General features: G+C 38.0%; 1 protein-coding gene across 5 annotated transcripts; it reads left to right on the plus strand.

The window, feature by feature from the left end:
* Positions 1-24923, plus strand: GK5 (glycerol kinase 5). 5 transcript variants are annotated; one of them, XM_065674929.1, is made up of 17 exons: positions 44-132; positions 1205-1298; positions 4541-4616; positions 4829-4869; positions 5040-5133; positions 5986-6117; positions 7665-7740; positions 8349-8410; positions 8501-8574; positions 8905-8965; positions 10100-10226; positions 13473-13577; positions 14925-15010; positions 17788-17891; positions 19146-19205; positions 22059-22192; positions 23368-24922. In XM_065674929.1, the coding sequence occupies exons 2-17, from the start codon at positions 1258-1260 to the stop codon at positions 23502-23504; spliced, it is 1410 nt and encodes a 469-aa protein (XP_065531001.1). In that variant the 5' UTR covers positions 44-132; positions 1205-1257; the 3' UTR covers positions 23505-24922. The 5 variants fall into 5 exon arrangements, with proteins under 5 accessions (XP_065530998.1, XP_065530999.1, XP_065531001.1 ...); XM_065674928.1 differs by lacking the exon at positions 44-132 and adding an exon at positions 137-223; XM_065674930.1 differs by lacking the exon at positions 44-132 and adding an exon at positions 314-362.
* The last annotated feature ends 778 nt before the right edge of the window (positions 24924-25701 follow it).

Below are 25701 nucleotides of genomic sequence, written 5' to 3' on the forward strand. Positions count from 1 at the left end.
CGCCCGCCCCACGGCGCAGCGGCTGTTTTCCCCCGGGCGGCGAGCGCCCGGCCGCAGTCCGCGCTGCTTGCGCGCCGGGCCGCGGGGGGCGATGCCGTGTGGGCAACAGGAGAGCGGCGCCGACGCCGCGCGGTACGTGGTGGGGGTGGACGTAGGCAGCACGGTGGTGAAGTGCCACGTCTATGACCGGGCGGCCGCGGTCAGAGGCTCCAGCAGCCGGAAGGTGAATGCGCGGCAGGGGAAGGGCACAGGGGGGCTTGTGGGCAGGAGCGGGCGTGCTTTGGGCGAGAGCGGCGGGACGCGCGGGCACCCGAGGTGGCTTTTGCCTCAGGAGCTGTCGCCGGAGGCGGGCACGGCAGAAGGTGCCCGCTTCCCGGAGCGCCGGGCGGCTTGGGGCGGAGAGGTCTTGTGGGGCGGCGCGGCGGGGGCAGCGTTCACAGGCGTTCAGGTTTTGGTCGTGCGTGGGATGGGGTGGGCGTCCTGAGGGGCCAGCCTGGGTGAAACGAACCTCCGTGACCCGGCCGGGAGCCCCGCGGCGGTGCCACCGGTGCCCCTCGCCCCGTTACCTCAACTGTTGTTCCCGCCTGCCTGGCCCTGTCGTATCCACTGCTCCCTCTGCGAGCAAACCGACTTTTGTTAGTAGGGCACAGCTGAGACGCGAGTAGGACCTGCACATGTCCCGTTTATGTAACAGCACAGTGAACAAGCCTTGGGTTTGGAACTTGAATTTCATGCTGCTTTTGTTTTGCGTGGCTCATGATTGTAGGATCAAGATGATCTCCAGAATTAATTTTTTATTGATAGCTATTGCAATGAAAAGATTGTAGTGAGAAATGCAAGAAATCTGATGGATTTTTGGAGATGGAAGAGGATGTTCTGGGCAGAGCTGACCCCCCTCTCACTGGAAGCCCATGTGGTGGGTGACCCTGTGTCTGCTGTGCTACGCCGGTTTCCAGTTTTGAGCCCCAAAAGGGATTTACAGGCTCACCAGTTCCTGGAGCTTTGGGCTTCTTTATTCCTTCTGATCTAAAGACCCACGTTTGACCATGTTTTAAAAGTGACAAACACTGTTGTTTCTTCTCTTGCAGTCCATCTGGGGAAAAAAAAAGAAAGCAAAACCCAATGTATTTGTACAAACTTTCACAAGAATGCTGTTTGCTGTGAACTATGGATTGCAACAGTGCTGTGTGCCTTTTGTCAACAGGTGGAATCACTTTATCCTCGTCCTGGATGGGTTGAATTAGATCCTGAAGTGCTATGGAGCCAGTTTGTTGGTGTAATAAAAGAGGCTGTACAAGGTAATGGCTTGTAAAGTTTGGGAAATTACTTATTTACTCATCGAAATTAGTAAAGCTGGTTAAATAATGAGATTTTTTTTTAGAGTACTGAAAGTTCATCACTGGGCATAGGTCTGCAACATGCTTTAAAGCCTGTTCAATCATTATGTAAAATAGAACAGTTCTTTTCTTTCACTGGGGCTAGATGAAGATTGAAAAAGAACCAGGAGCAGTGTGCATACTCGATTTACACGTGAGTGACAGCACCTTGTTTCTCCAGCTTTTTTTATGTTTCCTTCCCCAGTGTGTCTTCCTTCCTCCAGACGCCTCTGTGTACAAACAGAGTCCCCATTGTTCTTCTGGTGCTTTGTGTGTGTGCAAATGTGAGCGTATGAGAGTGAAAGCAGGGTGCTGCATAGCTGCGCTTGCTCAGTTACAACCTGATATTCATGCTTTTGCCATCCAAACTGGAAACAGTTCTTACCATCCAAATTCTGTATTGTTGTTTTTCTAGTTGTACTTTAGCCTAAAATTTTCTAGTATTCCACAAATGGAACACACACAGTTCCCTTTTCTACCAAACTGCTAATAGTTCGGGGAGTTTTTTCCCCCTTTTCTGGATACTGTTCTAACAATGCACCTACTCTACAACTCCTGTGGCTTTCCTATTATATCAGCTCCTGTGTTCTGCAGTCCAGCATGGATCACCTTCTGTGCCACTCTGATGCTGTGAGCTTTTAGGTTGCACCCAGCTCACTTTCTCACAGTGCCCCAGCCTCCTTGTCATGTGTGTATGCATCATACATCATCGTTCAGTGTATCATCATTCAGTGCCTAAAGTTCCTCCTGTTCAGCCCCTGTGCAGTTTGGTCTCCAAGCATTGCTCCACCTCCAGTCTGCATCAAGGCAAAACTGCTCTTGTCTCTTCTTTTGGAAGACAGTTTAGGGGATAGGGAAAGTAATCATTACTAGGTGTAAGCTGCAGCTGGTTATTTTGGGCTCTTGGTCTGTCTTCTCAGCGGTCACAACTGTTGTCACAAGAACAGCAATGCTGACTCAACCCCTGAGGACTTTACTAGCTTCCTCTGCTCCCATTTTGTGGGGCAAACCAGGAAGCAAGATTTTTTTCACCTGGTTGTAGAGGGGAGGATTTTCTTGTGGACAAGCTGTGTACATTGTTGGCAAGTTATTTTGAAGTGGTTGTGTAATGTGAGTGTAACCCCACGCTGCTGTCAAAAGGAGTCCCGCCCTCCTTTTTACAGGCTTGTTTCAAGTCCATGGCAGTTTCCTCAGTTAAATCACTGTGTGGTTGTTCATGTCAGCAGAGCTTTACCAGTGTTTGTGCTAGTGCAAGAAAGGGTGTGGTACCAGGGCAGGAGTGACTGGAAGCAGAAAGAAGGCATAGGAGCGCTTTAGTATACATGGCTTGTGGAGCTAAAATATGTGATTTCAGGCACAGGTGGATGAGCTGTTGTAGTTCAGTGCTACCCAAAGGTGGAAACTGCTTCTGACTGCACAGTCCCACCCCTCTGTCTCTCACTTTGGTACTGGTTCAACCCTTCCAGGAGACAATTTAGCTGAAAAATATACATGTTTGTCTTCTGGGTTTGTGTGTGGGTTTTTTTAGTCTTGAATGAAAGTTAGTCCTGCTCACGAGGTGTCTAGAGAACATCATAGTGACACAGGAAGGTAGTGGGAGCACTCAGGTTGTGGAGATGGGGAGGAGTCATACATGCCACTAGCACATAGTGAGCTGTGGTTGTACTGGTATGGCTTTGACTTCAGTTTAGACCCAGCTACTACTGAAAAAGAAATACCTTTGTTCTCAAGCCACCCACTCCTAGGTCCTCCTCCCATACACTCCCACTGCCAGCAGCACCTGTGCAGGCAGTTGGAGCAGGTAGCCTTGCGAAAGCACCAGTTTCATTTTCAGCTGACTGAGGGCCTTCATACCACTGCCTGCAGGAATGCAAAGACAGTATAAGGGAAGGTGCTGAAGCACGTGTAGAGATCAGCAGAGTAGAACACACTGTTTCTCTATGAAACCCTATCTGTAATTGTCACCCAGAGGCTATCAGCTGTAGAGTCTGCAGTATGTGTGCTTACACAGATGAGTAACTTCACACGTGAAAGTTCACACAAGAACTTAATATATAAAACGCACAGGGACATGTATATTAACTAATATATAAGCAAGGGACAAGGGGTAATGGGTTTAAACTTAAACAAGGGAAGTTCAGGTTAGATAAAAGGAACAAGTTCTTTACTGTGAGGGTGGTGAGGCACTGGAACAGGTTGCCTAAAGAAGTGCTAATGTTCCATCCCTGTCAGTGTTCAAGGCCAGGCTGGACAGAGCCTCGGGCTACATGGCCTTAAGTGTGAGGCATCCTGTGGTAGGGGAGTTGGAAATAGATGATCTTAAGGTCCTTTCCAACCCAAACTATTCTACGATTCTGTGAGGTGTACTTAACCTATGATTTGTTCAAGTAGGGGGATTGAGAGCCCTGCGGAGTAGCAGTACTTTGGACAAAATATTTAGTCTGTCATTTAAGTGCAATTTCTTAGTGTATACTTTTTTCACATAATTTTTCTTCTGGAAGCGTACATGGATGTACTTGGGAAGCTGACCAAAGCTGCTTTGAAAATAGGTGTGGACATGTATAATTATTTACAGCTATATATACATTAGAAAAAAATGTTCAGTAACAGTTATTTGAAGGTAAGATTTTAAGTAAAATTGGTGTGTACCCAAATGAGCTTTTTTATATTTCTGAATTTGAAGTGTACTTTTCATTCACTGGTATGTGGTTTACAAAATCTGAAATTTGGAAGATTGCTTAAGGTATGCTTAAGGTGAGATACGTTATTATCAAAGTATGTAAAAACTCATGGCATACTAACGTTTCACATCCATCTATGTGAAATGCAAGTTTTAATCGATTATACAGGCATATGTAGCCTGCCTGCCTCTCTGTCTCTGACTTTGTTCAAGTATCAACAGGCCTTTCAGAAAGAGGAAAGGGTTGATGTGCTACAACTGCTTTTGTAAAATACACAGGTTTATTTACGTACTTTGCAATCAGTTACCTCTCTTGGAATTCTCTAATATTTTAGCCATTTAGTTGGGCAGTCTGTAGAGATTTATATTCTCTTAAATTATTGTTTTCCTAAGTATTCCATAAGTTTTATAGTTACATTTGAAAGTTTTGGTTTTGTTTCTTCAAGTAAATCCTTCTTTAGTATGGTTTGTTTTTATCTTTTAGCTGCTGGACTTCACATGAGGCAAGTTGCTGGTCTTGGCATCTCGACACAGAGAGCAACTTTCATTACATGGCACAAGTATGTATATTGTGTATTGCTTAAAATGAGCTTGTATTCATTTGTATTCATAGACTGGGTGGAAGCAAACTGTAGAAATGTTGAACTTCATCAAGTCACAATCTGAAAGCTACAAATGTCAGTTCCTCATGTTCTCCTGTGCTTGCACAGCCACTCCTTACAGTAATTGAGAACAGTCTATAAGTGTATATCCTTTTTTGTTTTGTTCTTAGTACTCTGGAAAAGATGAAGAGATACGTATTCTTTATTTCTGGTGAGAAGATCTCAAAACATCCACATACCTATTACTAATTCCTCAAATCCACCATGAGGATATGCACTGAGTGTTAAGTGTCCTGACTGGAAATAGTGAATTATGTTGCAATTTTTGCACGGTGTGTGTTCTGTAGTTTTAAATGAGAATGTTCAAATGCTCTTTTTCAGGAGGACAGGGAAGCCTTTTCATAATTTCATAAGTTGGCAAGATGTAAGAAGTGCTGAACTTGTGAATTCATGGAATAAGTCCCTTCTGCTGAAGGTAAAACTGTGCTAAGCTGAATACTGCTTGGACATGTTAGAACTATTTCATTTTTGTGAGAAGTAAGGGCTATATATGAAATGCTGCAAGTGTCCTGTTAATATGACATGCTGAGGCCTAAAAACTGACTGAGCAAGATTAGCAGGAAAGGTAGTACTGATAGCCTGCAGGAAATCAATTATGGGGAAATGTCTAGTATGTATTTTGTTGCTTTTTAGTCTCTTTGTTGTTGTTTAGTCTTTTTAGTCTAATTTTATTACTTTTTAGTCTGTTAGTCTCTAAAATGTTGCATGCTAACACTGCTGCAGCCTAATTTCTAGGTGTAGGTAGTTCTTGGTTAGCAGTGTGTGTTTTGGTTTTGGTTTTTACTGTATTATTTGCTCAGATTGTCTATGGAAAGAACATTTTATGTTGCTGATGGCTTGTGCTTCATACTGTTAGAAGAGAAAGATTTTCTGCAAGTGGAAAAACTGAAGTTACTTTTCCTGTAAGTGGAAAATAACTAGCACACTCACAATAAGAAGTTCAATTCTTGGGTTTGCCACTGATTTCAACTATTGCATGCAGTGTGCTCCTGTAGGTGACCTGTCTTCGTAATGCAGAGCAGTCTCTATGAGTGTGCTAGCAGAAATCAGTAAAACAGACTTGCTCTGGGCCTTCTCCTGTAGTATTTGTTGGTGGAAGGCCATTTATTGAAATCCTATGTAAGGGTTCTCTTAATAGAATTATGGCCTTCTGGATCTAATCTTACATCAGCAGCTTTCATCTGTGTTGTCATCCTTTAAAGATAACTCATCAGAAACCTTTAAAGGGAAAGATTAAAAGTCACGTAACTGTTTTCTTTTCAAACAGGTAATCCATGTTATTTTTACAGTGCTTCATTTCTTGACTGGGAATGATCGGTATTTAGCACCAAGTTTTCTTACTTTTTCAACACAACAAACTTCTATGAAGTTGTCATGGGTTTTTAAAAACATAAATGAGGTAAGCTGGAAAGGGAAAATAATAGCTTTCTTAAGCCGTAATAATGGATAGTGACTTAGGTTGGTTGTAACTTCTTCAGTTTGGTCTTGCATGTTCTTTTCCTCTGAAGAAGCAGAATGAAAGAATTGTATCTATGGTAATGTTCAAAACTTGTCTACCTAACTATCTACTCATTTTTTTACAACAACTTCTTCTCCTTCTGGAAATGTGTAGTAGTAAACCGTTTTCTTCATACATAAGAGACATAATAAAATCGCCTTATTTCACTTATACAGTTAGTAACTGTACTTTGTTTTAAAGTTGCTTGCTGTCTAGTTTTGCATGACACTTGTATTTATTTTCAACTGGCACGCTTATCTTTCCACCGTGCACTATTCCAGTGTTTGCAGTTTGACAAATAGTATCAAATTGAACAATCAACCCCTGTCATCCATTTATTCTGCATTTTATTTTACTGTAAATTGGAAAATAAATATAAAAAAAGTTGTGCTGGACTACTCTAAAAGACTAAGGAGCCGTGCACTATTTGTTGCTGTATTATTTGCTCTAATCTTTACTGTTTTCCTTGTTTCTTCCTGTAATATTTATAACTTTAGTCATCTTATTTCGTGTGTTAATTTTCAAGTTATTCTTTAAGAAAATGGTTATTGTCCATTTTGTACCCTGTATAAAGTAACCCCCAAACCTTCTGAGGTTTGTCTGGTATTTTCTGTCACAAAACTGAGAAGCTCAAGTATATTTTTTTACTGGTATGTTTGGTTGGACGTGATGAAAATGTGAAGTGTGAATTTGGAGGATTATAGAATTGAAAGTTACATAGCTGCTGAGGCTTTGGTGAGAGATGAATGTTTTTCCACATTTTGTCAGGCACAGATACTTAAAATGTATGACCATCAAACCAAGAAGCTCAAAAATTCATGGCTGTTAATTACGGATAATAGTGTATTCAGTCATGTTTTGAGTGAAGTTACATAAGTTCTATATATGAATTCTGTAGTTGTATAGTTATCAGTTAGTAGAAATTAGATGAAACCTAAATTTCTCATTTTAAAGCAGAAGAAGATCCCAAGGAAAATAACATTTTGAACCCTTTGCAGACATCATAAACCAGAAAACAATGGTTACAGGGGCCCTGTCTGCTTTGGTCAAGCATATACACTTATTTCTGTTAATTTTTTATTCAGGTGCTGTATGCTGGACCTTGTTTTCGTTATTCACCACTCCTTCACCACTGCTACAGTTGTGACTATAGAGTTTCCCTTCTTAAAACTCTGATGTTGCTTCAGTAGAAGATTGCTTTTATTTCCTTTGCAGCAATTGTAAGAAACTCTGCTTATTCTTTGTTAGGAGCATGGATTGTAGGATGATATTAATTAAATAGTCAACTCTCCCTTTTTAGAAGAAAAATTGGCAATCAGAGACTTATTTTCTGGGGACATTATCGTTAACCACAAAGAAAATGAGAAAAGGAATTGGGAAATATGTTCTTCTCTATTGTACCCAGTTGTAAGTACTTTTTTTCTTTTTTTACATATATTTGTTCCCAGGCTGAAGAAGCTGCCAGAAAAAATAACTGCTGCTTTGGAACAGTTGACACGTGGTTACTGTATAGATTAACTAAAGGTGAATGTTTACAGTTCCTCTTAATAAAACATACTGGAATCTAAGTAATGATGTTCATGACTGTCGTTGATATATCCTGCAATTCAAATACTTTTTTGACAATTTATGTGTTTTTATAATTGATTAGTATTCTAATATGTTTACTGTTTAAAAAACCCAACCTTCTGAGTTAAATATTCTTTGGGTCTGTCTGGAAGGATAGGCAGAAATGGAAATAAATACTCAGTGTAGTCAACCTTTTCGGTGTTTAAGATTCAAAGAGGACTCCCAGAATTACTTTGCCTCGATTGAAGAAAGGTACCTGTGAAAGCAAAAGAACAAAGAATTGTTACAAATGTGGAAGAGGGACAAGTTCTGTTCATGTTTTTAAAAACACCAGCTCTCTTCTAGCCAGTTTCATGAGGGTTAAATAAGGTAGTTAATACATATATGTTTTAGTGAGCGGCAGGTAGAGTTTGTATGCTCATTGTATCATTATTACTATGTCTGTAGGCACTCAGTTTATATTTCATGGGAGCCACTGAGATGTTTAAAGGAAAAGTATGTTTAAAATTACTTTTTAGATGTTTAAAATCTTACTGTGTTCTTTGTTTTGTTCTTTATGGTAGGTTCTGTGTATGCTACAGATTACTCAAATGCCAGTGCTACAGGTGTTTTTGAACCCTTTACGGTATGTGCTGTTCAAAAAAAAAATGTTGTTGCTATTTATTGTGCCTCTGAGAGGATTGCTGAAATTTTTATTTTTTCCATGTAATTTCAGAAATGTTGGAACCCCACTTTGTGTAATTTACTTTCCATTCCCATCTCTATTTATCCACCAGTGAAAGACACAAGGTAACTATGAAGGCATATTGAAAAGAACATAACTGTTAAATGAATTGCCTTTAGAAAAACACTACGTGTGCACAAGCAAAGTAACACATAGCTGCACCAAAAAAAACAAAATTATTTTTATATACAGGTGTACTCTTTTTTAACACTACATGTGAATTTTATTTTTACTATTGGTATTTCTTAACGTGATAGTTTTAATGCCTTCTTTACAATAAATTGATAGCATTACCTTTCATATGTGCTGCAGACCCAGGCCTTAGATATCTGTATTATATTTTAACAAAAGGTCAGTTTAGTGTTGTGATGTTTCTCCATAATGTTTGTTTTAAGCTTCAACTTTGGATCAGCTGACTCTGAAATATTTGGGGTGCCTATCCCAATAATGGCAGTGGTGAGTTTTCTTCCTCAGATCTGTATATTTGTACCTATATTCTTTTTACCTGGCTTTGATTTAATGCTTGCTTAGTAAGTATTCTCTATTCCTTCTGTATAACTACAGCAGAATTGGTTGGTGACATTTTCTCCAAAAACTTGGTTTACAGCTTTAAGGGAAAAGGAGAAGAGAGGAACGAGAAGAGATTTCTAGAAGTTGAGGTCCATTAGGATTAGATGACCAAATGATTAAGCATTAATTTAGGACTTAACAAAGTTGGGTTCTATTATAAACTCTGGTAATCTCTCTATCTCTGACTTAAAATCAGTTGTTCTATATGAAGTTGTGCAGTGGGATCCATTCTGACTTGACTTCAGTACGACTGTACACAAATGTAAAAGTATTTACTAATAAATGTACTTGTGGTACCTTTCATTTCTTTTTTCAACTAAAAATAAATGGTGAATACCATGTTCTTACCTCAGTAGTTATGATTTGGATAAGAAAAACCCATTTTTTTTGTCAGGTGATGACTTGTAGAAAAACCTTCTTGGACTGAGGTAAATAGAAAAAAATGTCACCTAGCTAACACGAATTTCTCCTGCTATTTTTAAAGAATTCTAGGCTCAATTTATCTGTAAATTTACTGTTTCACCAAGGCACAAAGAGACATAAATGCACTTAGTAACCATCATTGCTGAAAAAAATCAGCATGGAATAATTTGGTACAGGGAGGAGTAGCAGGATAAAAGGAATGTGAAGCTTCAAAACTTCGACTTGCTATCCAGGGGAAGAGGAGTTCAAACCAAGCTGCGCTCTTGTGCTCCCTGGTATTGCAAATGCCCTGTTTATCCTTGTCAAATACTAAACCATAAAGTATTTCTTTCTTTTCCATAACATATTTTTAAGTGTTGCAGTCCATACTCCATACATTCACGTTGTGTCCAAACCTGCTGTAATTTGATTCTAGTGATAAATGTGACTGTTGGAATGGCCTGCATTGTATATGAGCCCTCTCTTAATGCTCAAGTCCTTTCTGAATGGTTATTTTTATTCAGAACTTTGATATGTTTGCAGTGATATTTTGAAGTCCTGCAGCATTGCAGATTGGTAGTCGATAGCTAACTTGTATTGTTCTTGTTGGTACGGCAGGTAGCAGATCAGCAGTCAGCTATGTTTGGAGAATGCTGCTTTCACCCAGGAGATGTTAAACTGACAATGGGAACAGGCGGCTTCTGGAATGTGAATACTGGAGAGCACCTCTTTGCATCACGAAGAGGTAAGATAGTGAAATTTGGGGTTTAAAGTATTTCATGTGATTCAACAGCCATAAATGATGAGGGTACGAAAAAGGATAAAACAGGGCTATGCTTTTCCTTCTGTGTTTAGCTGTAGAAAAACAACTTGAAATTGTTTTCAGAATAGAAGACTCTGGAAATTTTTTTTAGAAACGTAGATTATGGTTACCCTGAAATACACTTCTCAAGAGAATTTAAGTAGCATCACTAGTAATTATGTCTGCTACCTGCATCCCTGTTTGTTTTCTTTGGATTTTTGGGTTTTTGTTTTTTTTTTTTTTGTGGTTGGTTGGTTGCTTGCTTGCTTGTTTGTTTTTCTTTCTTTGCTTGTTTGGTTTTGGGTTATTTCTTTCTTCACCTATTCTTGATAGCAATATTTTAGTGTTACACAGTACAGATGGAGAAAAAGGGTATTAGTTGTCTGGCTTCTCACATCAAACTGTTCCAGCAGGTCACTGTAAGTTCCTTCTTTTCAGCCCTTATGCTTTGAAGCACCTGCAACAGGTTAATACAGCATTAGCAATTTTTAATTTTCTTTTAAAATACTAGAAATGAGCTCCCCAATATGTTTCTAGGTTTTAAAACTTTGTTATTTTGGACATTTGTGGTCTGTCAAGCTTGTTTATTTGTCATAGATGGCTGTTTGTCAAGAGGGCAACAGGCCATGCTGAAGTAAATTTGCCTGCACAGTCTCTCTGTGTGTCTGTCATATTTTTAAAGAGTTACTAATTTTAGGAAGCCTGCAATTTAAAATGGGAGGGGTAGATTGGGGGTTGAGGACACCAGTATGCTAAGGAGACTTTTACAAGCTGAAGTGTGGAATACCTTGGCAAATACATAAGATATGTCAGAACTGAACAGCATAGATATTGAATTTGCTATGAATGCAAATGCTTTTTAGGTTAATTAATGATGATCTGGTGATCCTTCTACTTAGGAAATCATATATATGTAGTCTGTGGAAATTAAACAGCAATAACATGCTGTAAGATTTTTCTGTTTTGTTTTCTTCTAAGAAAATATTTAGCTATTGTGATAGGAGTTGAAATCTTTAAGGCAGTGCTGTGAAGCTTTTACTGCTTTAGGCTGTTACTTACATTAAAATTATTTTCCCTATGTTCTTTGGCTGTCGGGTGGTATGGTTAGTGACACAAATTAAGTACCTATCTTTGCTCAGCACTCTGGGCATGAAATGTAATGTGTTCAGTCTTTAAAGTTGACATATGTATTTAAGACTGCAAGATGAATTCCCGCAGCATCCTTGTGCAAGCTGTTCGTTAGCTGCTGTTCTAGTTTCTGGTCTACATTTAGTTGCTATATATGTCAGTTTCAAAAAAATGAAGTAGTTACTTCAAGAACAGCACTTGTCACAATTCAGTGATGGAAGCATGTTGTATAGATTTGAAATATATGTTTCCATCAGACTGATAGTTCTAGGTAACTCTGGTCATGCCAAGTGTTATGTTGATCCATCCTTGGAGGTAGATTCTTTTACACTACTAGAGACTCTTGGTGCGAGTATCTTTAGGAAGGCCAACTGATGGACTTCTTTGTACCTGGTAAGTTGTCCCTCTCTAGGACTTCAGTCTCGGTGAATTGCTGGTGTTGCTTCCTTGCAGCCTTGCCTTAGGCAGAAAATAAAGATTATAAGGGAGCCCTGCACCAGTGATCTGAGATTTATCACATTTTCCTTTCAAGAGACAAATGCAGACTTTAAATATGTGCTGCTGATTGTTTCCATGGTAAGCACCAGAGTGCCTCTAGCACTAACCAAGTGTCTGCAGTTGCACTAGTACTACCACGCGATCCTTCTGATGCTTTTCTGGACCTTTAGTTATTGGGACTTGTTTACCTTTGTTGCATTACCCATGGTCTCTAAGTCCTGAGCAGGGTCCCATAAAGTCTGGGTGCTTTCTTTACTTCGGCACTTACTGAACTTGGGTTGGGTGAAGTTTTAATTGCTGCGGCCACTGAATGCTTATCGAATCACCTGAAAAACCATTTGTCCAGCTGCATTACCAGAGAACATCTACTGTTCAACTAGATAATGAAGTCTTTTTTGCTTTAGCATTAAAAGCAGCACTCTGCAGGACTCTGCTACGTTCTTACTAGTACAGATATCAAACAAGAAGGTCTTTGTGTTCACACTGACTGTTTTTACTAGCATGTCTCTGTTGAAGTTTTCAACATTGGCATGGGGTGCAAAGGGGAGAACGGATCGTCAGGTTTAGTCTAACGTATCTTCAAGCTTGCAGTTCTACGAAAGACACTGTAGTCTGTTTTCAAATAAACTAACAGTGCTTGCCCTGCGTATTTCTGCCTTTCTGCTGAGAGAAAACCAAAAAAAGTAATTTTGGTTTTGGGTTTTTTTTTTTTTGTGTCACTGCAAAGCCCAGACTAGTTGGAAATCCTAACTTCTGAAAATCCTATCATGTAATCCACAGAAGTGCTACTTTTTTGTAGTTATAGACAATGTCACCAAATATTTTTAAAGAGTTTGAATGTCTCTTTTATTTATTAGGCAAACAAACACACAGGTAGAATGATGTAGTTAACTGACAGTAGTCTTGATTGGGGACAAGGATGGGCAAACTGGGAAACTTATTTTTTGCTTTCTGTGTGAGGAAGCATTGCATAATGAAAAGGGATAAAAAAGTATATCACTTTTATCCTCTTCTATAAATAAGATCTATGTTCAAAGTTCATGCTGCCTTTGTGTGCGTTTGTGTCTATCTGTCTGGTTTAGTGTTTGTGCTTCCCATCTGAAAGCCCAGTCTTCGTGTTCTATGTTTCGGGGAAGTAATTCCAACTTTTTAGAAACCATTGGGGAAAATTAGATGGATTTAAAACAAATGGGGAAACACTGATAAATTTTTAAGTATATACAATCTCTTATTATACTAAAAAAGTGCAGCTAACTCTTCTGTTTAGCTTAAAGAGGATTGGTTTTTTTTAATTTGGTAGTCTTTTGGGTTTGGTTTTTGGTTTTTAGGGTTTTTTAGGGTAACTATGGTGTAACTAACTTGTTCAAGTCTCTTGTAATCCTGTCACTAAATTTTTAAGCGATACTTTTCACCTCCATCAGTGACATTTTTCAAGCTTGGGTTGTGCAAAGGAATTGAATAACAACTTTGGGATTTTTTTGTTGGATTTCTTAGGGACATGCTTGTATATGTTTTTCTGGAAACATCTAACTGTGTGTTTTTGTTTCATGAAAAATAATTAAGGTCTGTATCCACTGATTGGTTGGAAGATTGGAGAAGAAGTTGTTTACTTAACTGAAGGCTGTATTTCAGACATTGGCACTGCCATAAAATGGGCTCAGGATATAAGTAAGTATTCTTTATAGAGGCTAAAATATATTATTACTTAAGAAACTGTCTTTATGGGGACACAGCTATGTTACTGGGCTTGGTTTTAGTATCCATAACTGAAGAAACTAGCCTATGTGTTTTGGACAGTGGAAAATGATGTGTCTTGTTAGTAGATTCTCTGCTGAGTGTGTTTGCTGCAGGGAGTCAGCTCCTTTTCAGACTCTGCCTCTCAGACCCTCCTGCCTGTGTAGGTGAGGCTCAACATGGATGAAGATGAGACATATAATAGTGATAAAAGTTTGGAAATAAGAATTTCTGCAGTGAGACAGACCTGGTTTAATGCACTTCCTTTGGTGGGATCAGATCCCTTCTAAGAGTTTTGAAAAAGTGATATGGAATATTAAGAAGTCAATCTTTTTTTTTTTTTTTTTTTTTTTTTTTTCATTTTCTGTCCTGGCACAGAGACACTCTTTATAGTTCAGTAATAGCAAATACAGCAAAAAGGATTAAAGCTTATTAGTCTGGGCACAGCAGAATCCAAAGCTTTCAAATAAATTTATGAAGGTTACAAAAGTAAATTGAAACTCCTGGTAAGTTACCAGGATGGGTTTTTCAAAGATAAATAAAGTTAGATTAACCTAATTTATTTCTGATAGGAGAATTTAGACAAGAAAAAGCAATAGATCTCATTTACAGGAGACCTCTACTCCTCTGTACAAACAAGCTATTTGGCCACATAAGGGCATGATTTGCTGGAACTACAGAAGATGGGCATTAGTACAAGAATTACATGTGGGTGAAGAACGAGCTAAAGAGGGATGTCTGTGGAGTTGTGAAAGGAGACATCTGGCTAGACAAAATAAAAATTGTGTCTTTCAAAGAGATAATATTAGGACCTAATTTATGTGCCAGTCTCTTGTAAAAATACTAATGGTGCTGATAACCATATTAAGGACTTTCTCTGTAGTCATTTGGTGCTTGTGCTTATAGTAACAGTATCTGGCAAGGATAACATGGTTTATGTTTTGCAAATCTAGGTTTTTAAATACTTTGGGTGCTGTTAGCCTTGTCAATTCCTATTTATATCAGTTTGGAAAGCTAATGACCTCTTACAGGATATGAATATTAAAAGGGTGTAGAATAACAGCTACAAAAGGATCCTCATAATAGGAGGATTGCAGGTATTAGAGTTTAGTCTTCATCTGAATAGGTTTTTGTTTTTAATATTAGAAGTGATAATTTTCCTTAGAACATGTAGTTTGAGAATATTACAAAAGGAAAAGTCTAACTCCATTTTTTTGTTTGTTAATTATATGAAGAAATGGAAGTAAATTATAAAAGCATATGATTTATGCATTTTTACAGATCTTTTCACCAATGTAGATGAAACCGCAGAAATGGCACGGAGTATTGTTGATTCTCAAGGTGTTTGTTTTGTTCCAGGTTTTCAGGTAAAATTCTTACTATTAGCAGAATTGAGAATATAATTTTAATAACCTAGCTAAAATTTTAACCTTTGACTGTTTACATGTAGTAATTTACATCTTGTCACAGTATATATTCTGTCCTACTCAAGATCCTGTTTTCTCTCACCATAATGCATGAAGATCATTGTTGTATCAGAATGCTTAAACACCATCCCCCCATCAGAAAAACTTAACAAAATAGGAAAACTTTATCCATTTTGCAGATAGAGACCTGGGGAACAGATAAACTAAATCAATTGCCCACAGTAAGTCAGAAGTGCCTGCAGAGACAGAAATGGATCCCATAGTTCTTTCTGCCTCACAGAGCCTTCATTGAGACAGTACTTCTAAGCACTGTTCTAAAATAATTGAGGATGTAGGTTGCAATCCATCACCGTATTCAAACCTATCGAAATAACGAGTAAGATTCTGTAGGAAGATTTAGTAACACCAAGTTCTGATGTTACTAAAAGCCAAGATACTTTTTCCTGGGAATGGTCAAATTGAGTATGGTAGACTTTTCTCTTAGAAGGCTTAGTAATTCATTAGTTTGAATGTTACCCACCAGCTCATCTCTCTGTGTTTCTAAAAGTGGGGGTTTTTTATTATTTTTTTTTCTTTATCTTCATTGGTCAAGTGCCCTACATTGTTTGATCATTCCCAGGACTAGTGGTTTTTCTAAAGAACCGTAACATCTTTAACCTGACCTTTGTGTAAGTCCCATATGTCGGCGGTGGAATGAAGCAAAGAAAAATTTCATTTCTGCTGCAGGTAGCCCAGGTACCCTCTCTCGTGGTAATCATTAGATGTATTTTCAGGTATAGAGCTTGATTATGCTAAGGTGTTTCCATTTACTATTTATTGTGAGTAACTGTGCCTCTCCAAATTGCGGTATTTGCAGACAAGAATCCCAAGGTAGACAAATGTTAGTCTGAATCCTTTTTGGATCTGTAATTCTATTAATACTCAAGTTCTAGAGGTGTTGGTAAATCTTGGTTTTATGCAGTTTTTGTCTGGCTTTGTCGGTTTTTCTCCTGCTTGCTTTCCTAACACTGTTTCCAGAAGGAACCCCACCCAGTTTCTTGGTAAACATTGATTCAGTCTCTTTTTTCCTAAGTCTAATATTCCCAGTCTGAATTTAGAAGCTGTACTTAGAAACCTGAATGGCTTTCTCTAGCCATGACATGTCGCAACCGCTAATAGTATAGATAATGTGGATTTCTTTGCCTTTAAAAAGTCCTGCTTATTCCAGTGGACTGTGCTTAGCTAGTGGACTCACGGTAGCAGAATGTGTATCAGTTTAGAAACTGAGTGGATTAAATGATATGAAAAGGGACATGAACAGAGTTGAACCGTTCTGGGACTGTAATGTGTCTGTTTAGCTTCACTGGCTAGATACTAACACAAATTGATTTGGTTATGACGTTTCTTAGATCTCAGAATGATAGTAGTTAGGGAGGATACTTAAGAAAGTCATGTTCATTTCATACACAAGAGTAAAATGTTTCTCTACTCATCCATATTAAGGCAATAAGTTTTCTTTCTTACTGGATTCTACTGCTGTGGTACATTACACTGAGAAGAGTCACTGTGAAAGTGTATTTGAAATCAAGTGAATATGAGCATTAATCATTTTTCCTTTTACTCACTCTGCTCGAAACATGGCTTTGCAGGCGTAATTTGCTGTGGTTAATAGTTACAGCAGAAACGTCGGACTCTTCATTGGAGTGTATGCAGATACATATATATCTCTATGTATGCATACAGACGTATATATATGCACTGCTACTTTTTTCTTTAATGATTGATTCTTTCAGGATACTCACCCTTATGTAGAATATGGTCTATACTTTTTAGTTTACTACCTTGTATATGAATATCTGTAAACTTGGAAGCCATGAATCCTTATTATGCTACTGAGCTGGACAAGTGGTTCCATTCTTAGAGTTGGAAGGGTACTTCTATATTAAAAAATAAAAATTCTTTGACTTCAGGGCAGTAGTTTTTTCTCTTAGGGAACTTTTGCAAAATGCCAGTTCTCATTTGGCTGTGTGTACCTATACATACATAATTTTTTATTTATTTTTGTTTTATGATAGCATTTACTTAACTTTTACTTTGCAAATACATGTGTGTGTATTTTATAAGCATGAAATTCAAACTTCTGGTAAATGTTGTCATGATTGATTTTAGCACAATACAACTGGAAACAATTGTTTCAATTTAAGAATGACTGTCTAGAGTGAAAATGAGATTTAACAGTTGTCACAGACCAGCAAGCCAGTATTTTGTGATAAAGTTCAGAGGAGTGGAAGGGTAGAGAAGAGATTCATCAACTGATCCTCTAGTTCCCCTGAAAAAAAAAAAGACAACTTAATGACCATTAGAATTTTAGTTGGACTCTGTTTATCATCATGTGTGTGAAATCTGACTAGAGAACAGCAGTATCAGTGTGCCCTGCCTTAGACGCTTAAAGTGTATGCTGTATGTATTTTCAAGAGAAGTCGTACAGGTTAGTGTTAAAGTAGTATGTCAGTTTTGGAAGAAGCCACTTAAACCTTTTGCTGTTGAAAGAAGCTATTGAAACTGTTCACTGAGTTAGCTAAAATAACACTATATACCTCTTACATATTGTTCTCAATTTTCTTCTTTCACTATGCTGCCTGTAATTGTCGTAAGTTATTTTTTCCTTACTATTTGACTCCTTTCTCAAAAGCCTACAAATACAATTCACTGAACTCATGGTGAAATCTTTTTTGCAGGTTTCTGTGAATGACCCATATTTATGTGCCTCTTTCATGGGGCTGAAACCTTCCACTACCAGAAACCATCTTGTACGAGCTATATTGGAATCTGTAGCTTTCAGGTACTGTTTGCTTAATTATCTTGCTTGTATTTTCTTAGATTGGTTTTTATTTTGATCAGCAGTGTTAAATAGACACGACTGCAGTTTGTAGTATAAATGATAATAACCTGTTACACTGAAAAGAAGCCTTAGCTGCTTACCTTTTTTTTTTCTTTCACACCTTACAAATAAACTCATGTATATTTATTAGCTCAGAATTTTTATTAAGTAACCATATAGAGATTGTTAAGTTATATTAGTTTGTGCATGTTCTAAAAATGTTTTCTGTTTGAAGTTTGCCTTTACTCTTCTGACAGTGTTTTGCCAGAAGCTGTAGCCCACTCCAGCTGTGGTTAAAGTATCCCTGAAGCTGGAAGTTTTGTACTAGCTCTTTAGCTAAAGTTTGAAATGGAGGTGTTCTTATAAAACATCACATCAGTAACTCACAGTGGAACAGACTGGTTCTGCCTTGCAAACACACCCAGTACATCTTGAACTGAAATTGAATATGGTTTGAGCTTGGTTCACATGGCACTGTGGGCAGTTAGGGAGCACTGAGACGATTTCTTCCATTTAGTTCACCGGCTTTGCTTTGGGTATAATAACCTCCAGCAAAGAGGCAAAAAGGATGTCTGGAGGGAGGTGACATTCTCAATTGGTGCAACGGTTTCTAGTGCATTTTTTTTCTGCACTGCAAGAGCAATGTGAGATGCAGTAATTCTGCATTCCTGACCTGAAGCATGGGTCTCTTGAACAGGGAGGGATGTTAAGAATCTCATCTCATTCAAATACCTAACTAGAAAAAGGTAGAGATTGTGGTTAGATTCTCTCCCATTAAATGAAATGGCTTCAGAACAAGTCAAATATACAACCTTCATATGTTCCCTTTAAGAACAGCTGGAGAAACTCCAATTAACACTCTGTCAGCCTACTTTCCTCACCCTAAACCTCTTGTTACATCAACAATTGCATCTTCTCTATAGAAACCTATCGACAGTTTCCGTCAGGGGAAAACATACCTTGTACAGTGACTTGCTATAAAATGGGCTGTAATTTAGCCATACTTGTGCCTTTGTAATGATGTGTGACAAAAACAAGTTTCAGTCTTTTTCTTTTTTTCTTTAACTTATGCATTCTGGAAATTCTGTTAGCTATTGCAGCAGTTCTGACACAACTGAGGCATTTTTTGCCTTGTATTTTATCTTCTGACAATGTAGATACTGGAAACACTTTATGGAATATATAATGCTAATTCAACTAAATATTTTTTTAAAGAAACAAACAGCTTTACGATATGATTGTAAAGAAGATACGTATTCCTCTTCAAACAATTCGGTAAGTTCTGGGCAACTTTTAAATTTGATACATGAGAATTTGATTTTAAATCGGATGACGTTTATTGTGCATTTTTTATTACTGTAAAACTCCTGCTGCTGAGAAATAAAGGATTACCAAGTCAAATGCTAATGTAACTTAAGTGGATGTAACCCACAGAAGGGTTGGCTCTTAATTAAGCTATTGCCATTGGTGATTGTCAGTAGGTGAGTAATGAATAGTTCTAATTATTCTAAAAAAAAAAAAAAAAAAAAGAAGAAAGAAAAAGGCAAATTAATGTTTTCAGGTAGCACTCAAGTGCCTATGGCACTGCCTGCCACGGAGGTGATTCTCTCACTGTTATTATTCTTTCAGACTGAATTTTTTTGTGCTGGGGGTCTCACAGACTGAATGTGGGTTTTTTTTAATGTCAGTTAAAGCTGGACCTGTTTGTGAGGACGACAGGGAGGATATTTTTACAATTCAGTTGTTAAGACGCTGGGTTTGCTTCAATTTTTGAAGAAGAAAATGAGTGACATAGCCTTGATCCCTAGATTATGCTTTCACATCTTAGAAAAATTAGCTGAATTACGTGTTGCTGGAAAGCTGTGTTGCACATTTAGGTAGCTACTTCTTTTGAACACATTAGTTGTCTTTAAGATCAAGCCCTCCAGAACCGAGAAAGCTCTCCAAAATTTCGCTTTCAGGCAGCCAGGGGTCATTGTGACACCACGGTCAAGAAGAGTGAGGAAAACGTTCCTGTCCCTCTTGTGGCTTTTTTCCTCATACCCATGTAAAGGAAGAAATAACCTGGCAGGCACATAAACAGCTGAGAAATCAGACTTTCGAGTGGTGGAGGGAAAATGAAAGTACTAAGTGGATGGAAGTAAATGTTTCCGTCTTCTATCAGATACTGGGACAAAGTAGGCAGAGATGAAGGAACAGCCAAGCTTGGGGTTTTAATGCGGAGGAAAAGATAAAAAGTACTAAATTTTATTTTATTTTATTTTATTTTATTTTATTTTATTTTATTTTATTTTATTTTATTTTATTTTATTTTATTTTAGTTACATAGAAAATTGCATCCAAAATTTGAGAAGTTGTATTAGGACTACAAACTGAAAAATGGGATGTATGGAAGTACTGCCTAGGGAACTTGAGAATTCTGGTCCCATTTACATTGTAATGTACTTAAAATTGTATGATCATATTCTGTTTTATTTATTAATATAAAAATGCTGTTACATATAGTGACTGTAATAGTTAACTGCACCAGTAGCAGTTCAGCTTGTGGGTTAAGCATTAGAAGATGAGGTACACTTAATGTTTTTTTTCAGTCATGTTGTAAACTGCTTCCTTCCCATCCTCTTGTCTGCACATCTTCAGTATCTGTCCTTCTGATTTTCTTTGTTGTTGTGTTTTATCCCACAAATACGTTTATTCCCTTTCTACCTGTTGTTCTGTATCCCTGGTTTCTTCTTGGTCTCTGGCCCCTACAAGCTGCTAGAAAGTTGTTTCCATTGGTCCTCCACATTCCTACTCCTTCTCTTTGATTGTTTCAGCACCAATAAGGAACAGAGAAGGAACTGTTAGTTTCAGTGCTCATGTCCTGTGTTGTAGCAGTATGCAGCAGCCTTTACGAGGATGAGCTTGGTGGTTCCTGGAGTTCTGGAATGTCATCTATTGTTCTGAGAAATAAGACATCCTGTCAAATGGAACACAGGAACTTTGAGCTAGAAGATGTGTGGATTAAATCTTCAAAGTATCTTCATGCAAAATTGAGCTAAATGTAAAACTGGGCATTTGGAAAATTTCTTTTTTCCCCTTGTAACCTGAATCAAATGAATGTCTTATTTTTACAGAAAGAAAATATATGTCACTGGCACAAAGAGTGTGACTTTGCCAGTTAAAGGGGTTTATGCCACAATATAGAAGTGGTAACCCTGCTTAACTGTTTGTACAAACAAGCAAAACCTTGTAACATTGCCAGTTGGGCAGTGTCCTGGTTTTACTTTCAGGAACAGACAGAATACTTATGCAACAGTTTCCTGAGACACCAGGTAATACAGAAGATTTCTAAGCAGCTGTGAAGTTTTATTACCCAACGCTTTCTGTAGTAATCAACAGTAAATGTCTTTACTGGACTACATTTGGTAGAACAACAGCTTCATACCTGGCTGGTATTGGAGTCCAACAATATAACAAACCAGTCTATGACAACTCAAAGATTGCTTTTTGTTCTAGTTATATTTTGTTTGCAAGACTGGTTACTTTGCACCACTAGTAATCACTCTGAGATGATTAAAGATCAGCATTGATAAGTTCTAGTTTCCTCCATTAAAGGGTCTCTAATGCAATTAAGAAAATAGGTGGGTGAAAGCCTCATTCTCATCTTCTTCATGAAAAGAAGCAACTGTGATTTAATTTTAGCTAACTAGTACAAAGATTTGGTAGTAATGAAAACAGTACTTTTCCAGATCTGAGAACACTTGAAAGGGTTTGCTTAAGGTAATGGTTTTGACTTTTGTCATGTTGTGGTGATCACTATGGAAAGGTTCTGTTATAAACCCGAACATTTCAACCAGGATGATACATAGTTTTAGAAGACAGAGCTTATAAAGCTTTTGATAATGTGTCTGTCCTGCATCCCTGTCTGTCTAGCATTCCTCCCCCATTTTATAGGCATTCTTTTTCTTTCTCTAGGCACCTTGTGCTGGCTTCTAAATTTGCCATAAAATGGAAAAGCACTTGTGCATGAGTGAAAGGAAAATGTATGCATAGGTGTGAAATCCCAAAGTTGTTTTCTGAAATGTTGGCAATAAGCTTTTGAACTAAATGCTTTTTTTTTAACTACTTCTTCCCTTCTCTCTATAGAGCTGATGGAGGTGTCAGCAATAATAGCTTTGTCATGCAGATGACTTCAGATTTAATTAATAAGAAAATAGAAAAACCTGTGAATGCAGACATGTCGAGTCTTGGTGCAGCTTTTCTAGCAGGCCTCGCTTCAGGTATGTGTACGCTTAAAGGGGTTTTGTTTTTCCCTTCATAATACATGTTTGTAAATATGGAAAAAAAAAACAAACAGACAAAACCAAAGCATAACTTAAGATAATTGCGAAAACTCGATGTAGGATTACTTTAGCTATTTTTGTGGGAATTCAAGATAAGTAGTTTTTGTGTTTCTCTGTACAGTGCTTTGTACCCATGTACTTGTATTTGGTGGCCCAAAGAAATAGATAATGTCAAACATAAACCAAATCAAGGGCCTTATTTGTATTTCTGACACAAGGTCCCGATTTGCTGAGCCATTTTATGCTTGGTTAGTTTTACATAAACAGATAGTGACAGCAAGTTTAATGTGAGAAACCCCTGCAAGGGGACAAGGAAGCTGCTGCACTTAACCTGCAGCCCTGTCATTCCCACTGAAGCTCTGTCCTGTCATCTGTGAACCAAGTCTTTATTCTTTAAGGTTTTCACAGAAATAAACACAGTAGAAGCACAAAATAAATTATCAACAGGGGAAAAAAACCCACCTCTACTCACAAAGTATTATTTTAGATAATTATTCAGACTTAAAACTATGTACTGTCAATGGTTTTGCTTAATATCCACCTACAAAATATATTTCCATTAACTTATTTGCTCCGATATGTAAATAACACAACTGGAAGATAAAAACTATATGCTCAGTAAGACTTACTCAGCAGTTAAAACTGTAGGAAAGCTGCAGCCCTTGTCAGACAAGAATGATTAAATAACCTAAATGAATCTGAATACGTAACACCAGATGATTTCTGCCATGGATGTAATTTTTGGGCCAGTAGGAAAGCAGCTAGAGCAAAGACTTGGTTTCTGTGTCTCTTCTTCATTGAGAGGGACCTGCAGCTGAAAGCACAGTGTGGATGAAACCTACGGGAACTTCAGTGCACCAGAGCTGTTCCTTGGAAGCCATCCCAGTTAGGCAGATGTACTGTTGTAAGGATTCCAAACAAGTGGATGCTATTGGAAAGGAGTTTCACTATGTTAAAAATATGCTTCCCTCTGAGAAAGTTGTTGGTTAAGTAAAGAAAAGCTGTCATGGCTTCTTGCTGTGTTTCTGCTTTGGGTGTCTTGGAAAAAGATTACAACAACTCAAAAATAATATATTTGCAGCTGAGCTTGAGAATGAACTTTCTCTTTATAGGATTTTGGACTGACAAAGAACAATTAAAGAAGCTAAGGCGAATAGAAGTAGTTTTTGAGCCCCAGAAGGACTCGGAGGAATACAAAACTGCTATGGATACCTGGCTACAAGCAATGAAATGCTCCCTGCACTGGTAGAAATTGGCATATTAATGAGAGAGGAATTTAAATGGTTTAATTCATGTTTATAACATCTTGCCAGTAACGGGACAGTAAAAACCTGTCCCATTTGAAATTTGTGATTGTATAGATATGAAGTTATACAGTACTCCAATTACCCCCCCCCAGCTGCTAGATTACTTACTGCACCATAAGGAACCGTCCTGTCATCACTATGACAGCTGTCGTCCAGCTGCAGCATTTGTGTCCCTTCAGTGACCTCCTCTGGGTGGCCCAGATGCTTGAATCCTCCCCTGTACTACAGATGGGGAGTCTTTTTTTCTATGATGGGTTTTCTACCGAGGAACTCTCCTCCCTTCAGATTTTTATATCTTTGGTATGTTAATCATCAAGGAAGGGTAAAAGGCATATATACTCTTATGTGCCTTAATAGGCATTTCTAAGAAATGTAAAATGATTTTTGGGGGTTGGGTTATGATGAACTTGATGGGATACGAAGATATTCTCTGATTAGTAGCCTGTTACCACCTTTTAGTTGACTTCATAAGGAAGTATTTGACCCAGCTCTGTGATGACATTTTTGTGTACTTAAATTTAAGATGAAATACAAAAGCAAATAGGCTTTCAGTACCCATTTTAAAAAACAGAAAATCAGGATTTTTGTAGCTGATGGTTCCTATTTAACTTACAGAACTTTTTTTAAAAAATTTGCTAAAGACCAACAGCTATATTATCTGGCATGGCTAATAAAAAGACATTAAAAGTAGTTACAGGTATGCAATCTAACTTGTAAAAATCTGTAACATTAGTATTTTCATACTATTAGCTAAAGGGGAGTAAAAGTCTATTTTTTAAACTATTAATTTTACATTTTTTAAACAAATTATAAGAAATGTGTAGTTAAATATTTTTATGTATTTGTTTATCACTAATCATAAATTAATTTTCTCAGGTGTATGTGTAAATAAAAAATGTAAAATTATTAAACATTTTCAATTTAGAGTAATACCAAATCCAAGCTGTGGGTGATTGTGTTCCACTGACACTGCAGACAAGAGCTGTTTGTAGGTTTGACATTATTGAAGAAGGCAAAGAAACTATCATCCACTTTCTCTTGTGCTGAAACATGGAAGGTCAAATCATCCACCATCCCCTCAGTTTCTTAAACAGCCATCTACCCTGAGCTGGAACATCTACTCTAGCTGTTCTCTTCTTCAAACTACATTTCATTTCCCTGTCACCCTTAGCTTAATGTACCATTTTTCATATTACGTTACTTTGTCCTTCAACCTGTTTTACATATTGGCGCATTCTTTCTTAATCTGGGTGTCCTTCAAGTTGCAGAGACCATTCTCTCCTGAACTTACTTTATGGGAATTGTAAACTGAATTCCAGAAACAGGTCTGTCTGCTGATTTCTAGTAATATGGCAGGCTTTTTGTTTGTTTTTCTTTTTGAACCATAAAATGTGGCTGTCTAGGTGCCAAGACCCTCAAGTCCATTGACGAGGTTAACTCCACTCCTGTGCCAGCTCTGAGGTAAGAAGAACCTGTAGTTACAGGATAGGTGGAACACTCATTTTGCTTCAACACCTGTGTTCAGCTTGTGATCTTCTCTGTTATCTCAACCTCACTGCTAAAGAAAATGCTCATGGGCAAGAAGGTTCTACTAGGCTGAACAGAAGGGCTTTCAGTCTGGCATTCTGAATGAAGTTTGTGCCTCAGTCACTGGTGTTCTACACTTTGTTCTCACTGAAGGAGTTTATTTTCATCAGTCTGCCTAGGGATAACATCTACCTATTACCCTCTTGACGAAGGCTGCTTGAGATATGTTCCCTTAATAGTTCTGTGGCATTCTGTGCTCGATAAGGGTTCTCACAGTGTTCCCAGACAGAGCTCTAATGGGAGCTGAATCAGATTCTGTTCAGATCACTTCTCTGAAAGTAACTCGGGTAGCCATGTGCCTTGTTCTTTACATAGTGGTGGTTTTCATCCTGGCCACATAGAACAGCTAGAAAGACAGAAGATACCCAAAACATTATACAGTCATCTTACTCAGTGTCCTAGAAGAAGGACCTATTCTGGTTAACTTTTTGTCACTGTTTAATTTGAAGCAGAAAATTTAACCTGTTTTCCTGTCAGTAGCCTCAAATCTACAGGAGAGAAACTTTACTGCAAATTAAAGATGCAAAAAGTCTTTACTCTAGTCACCACCCC

The sequence above is a fragment of the Lathamus discolor genome, chromosome 3, assembly GCF_037157495.1.
Source record: "Lathamus discolor isolate bLatDis1 chromosome 3, bLatDis1.hap1, whole genome shotgun sequence".
In the NCBI taxonomy this organism is placed as follows: domain Eukaryota; kingdom Metazoa; phylum Chordata; class Aves; order Psittaciformes; family Psittacidae; genus Lathamus; species Lathamus discolor.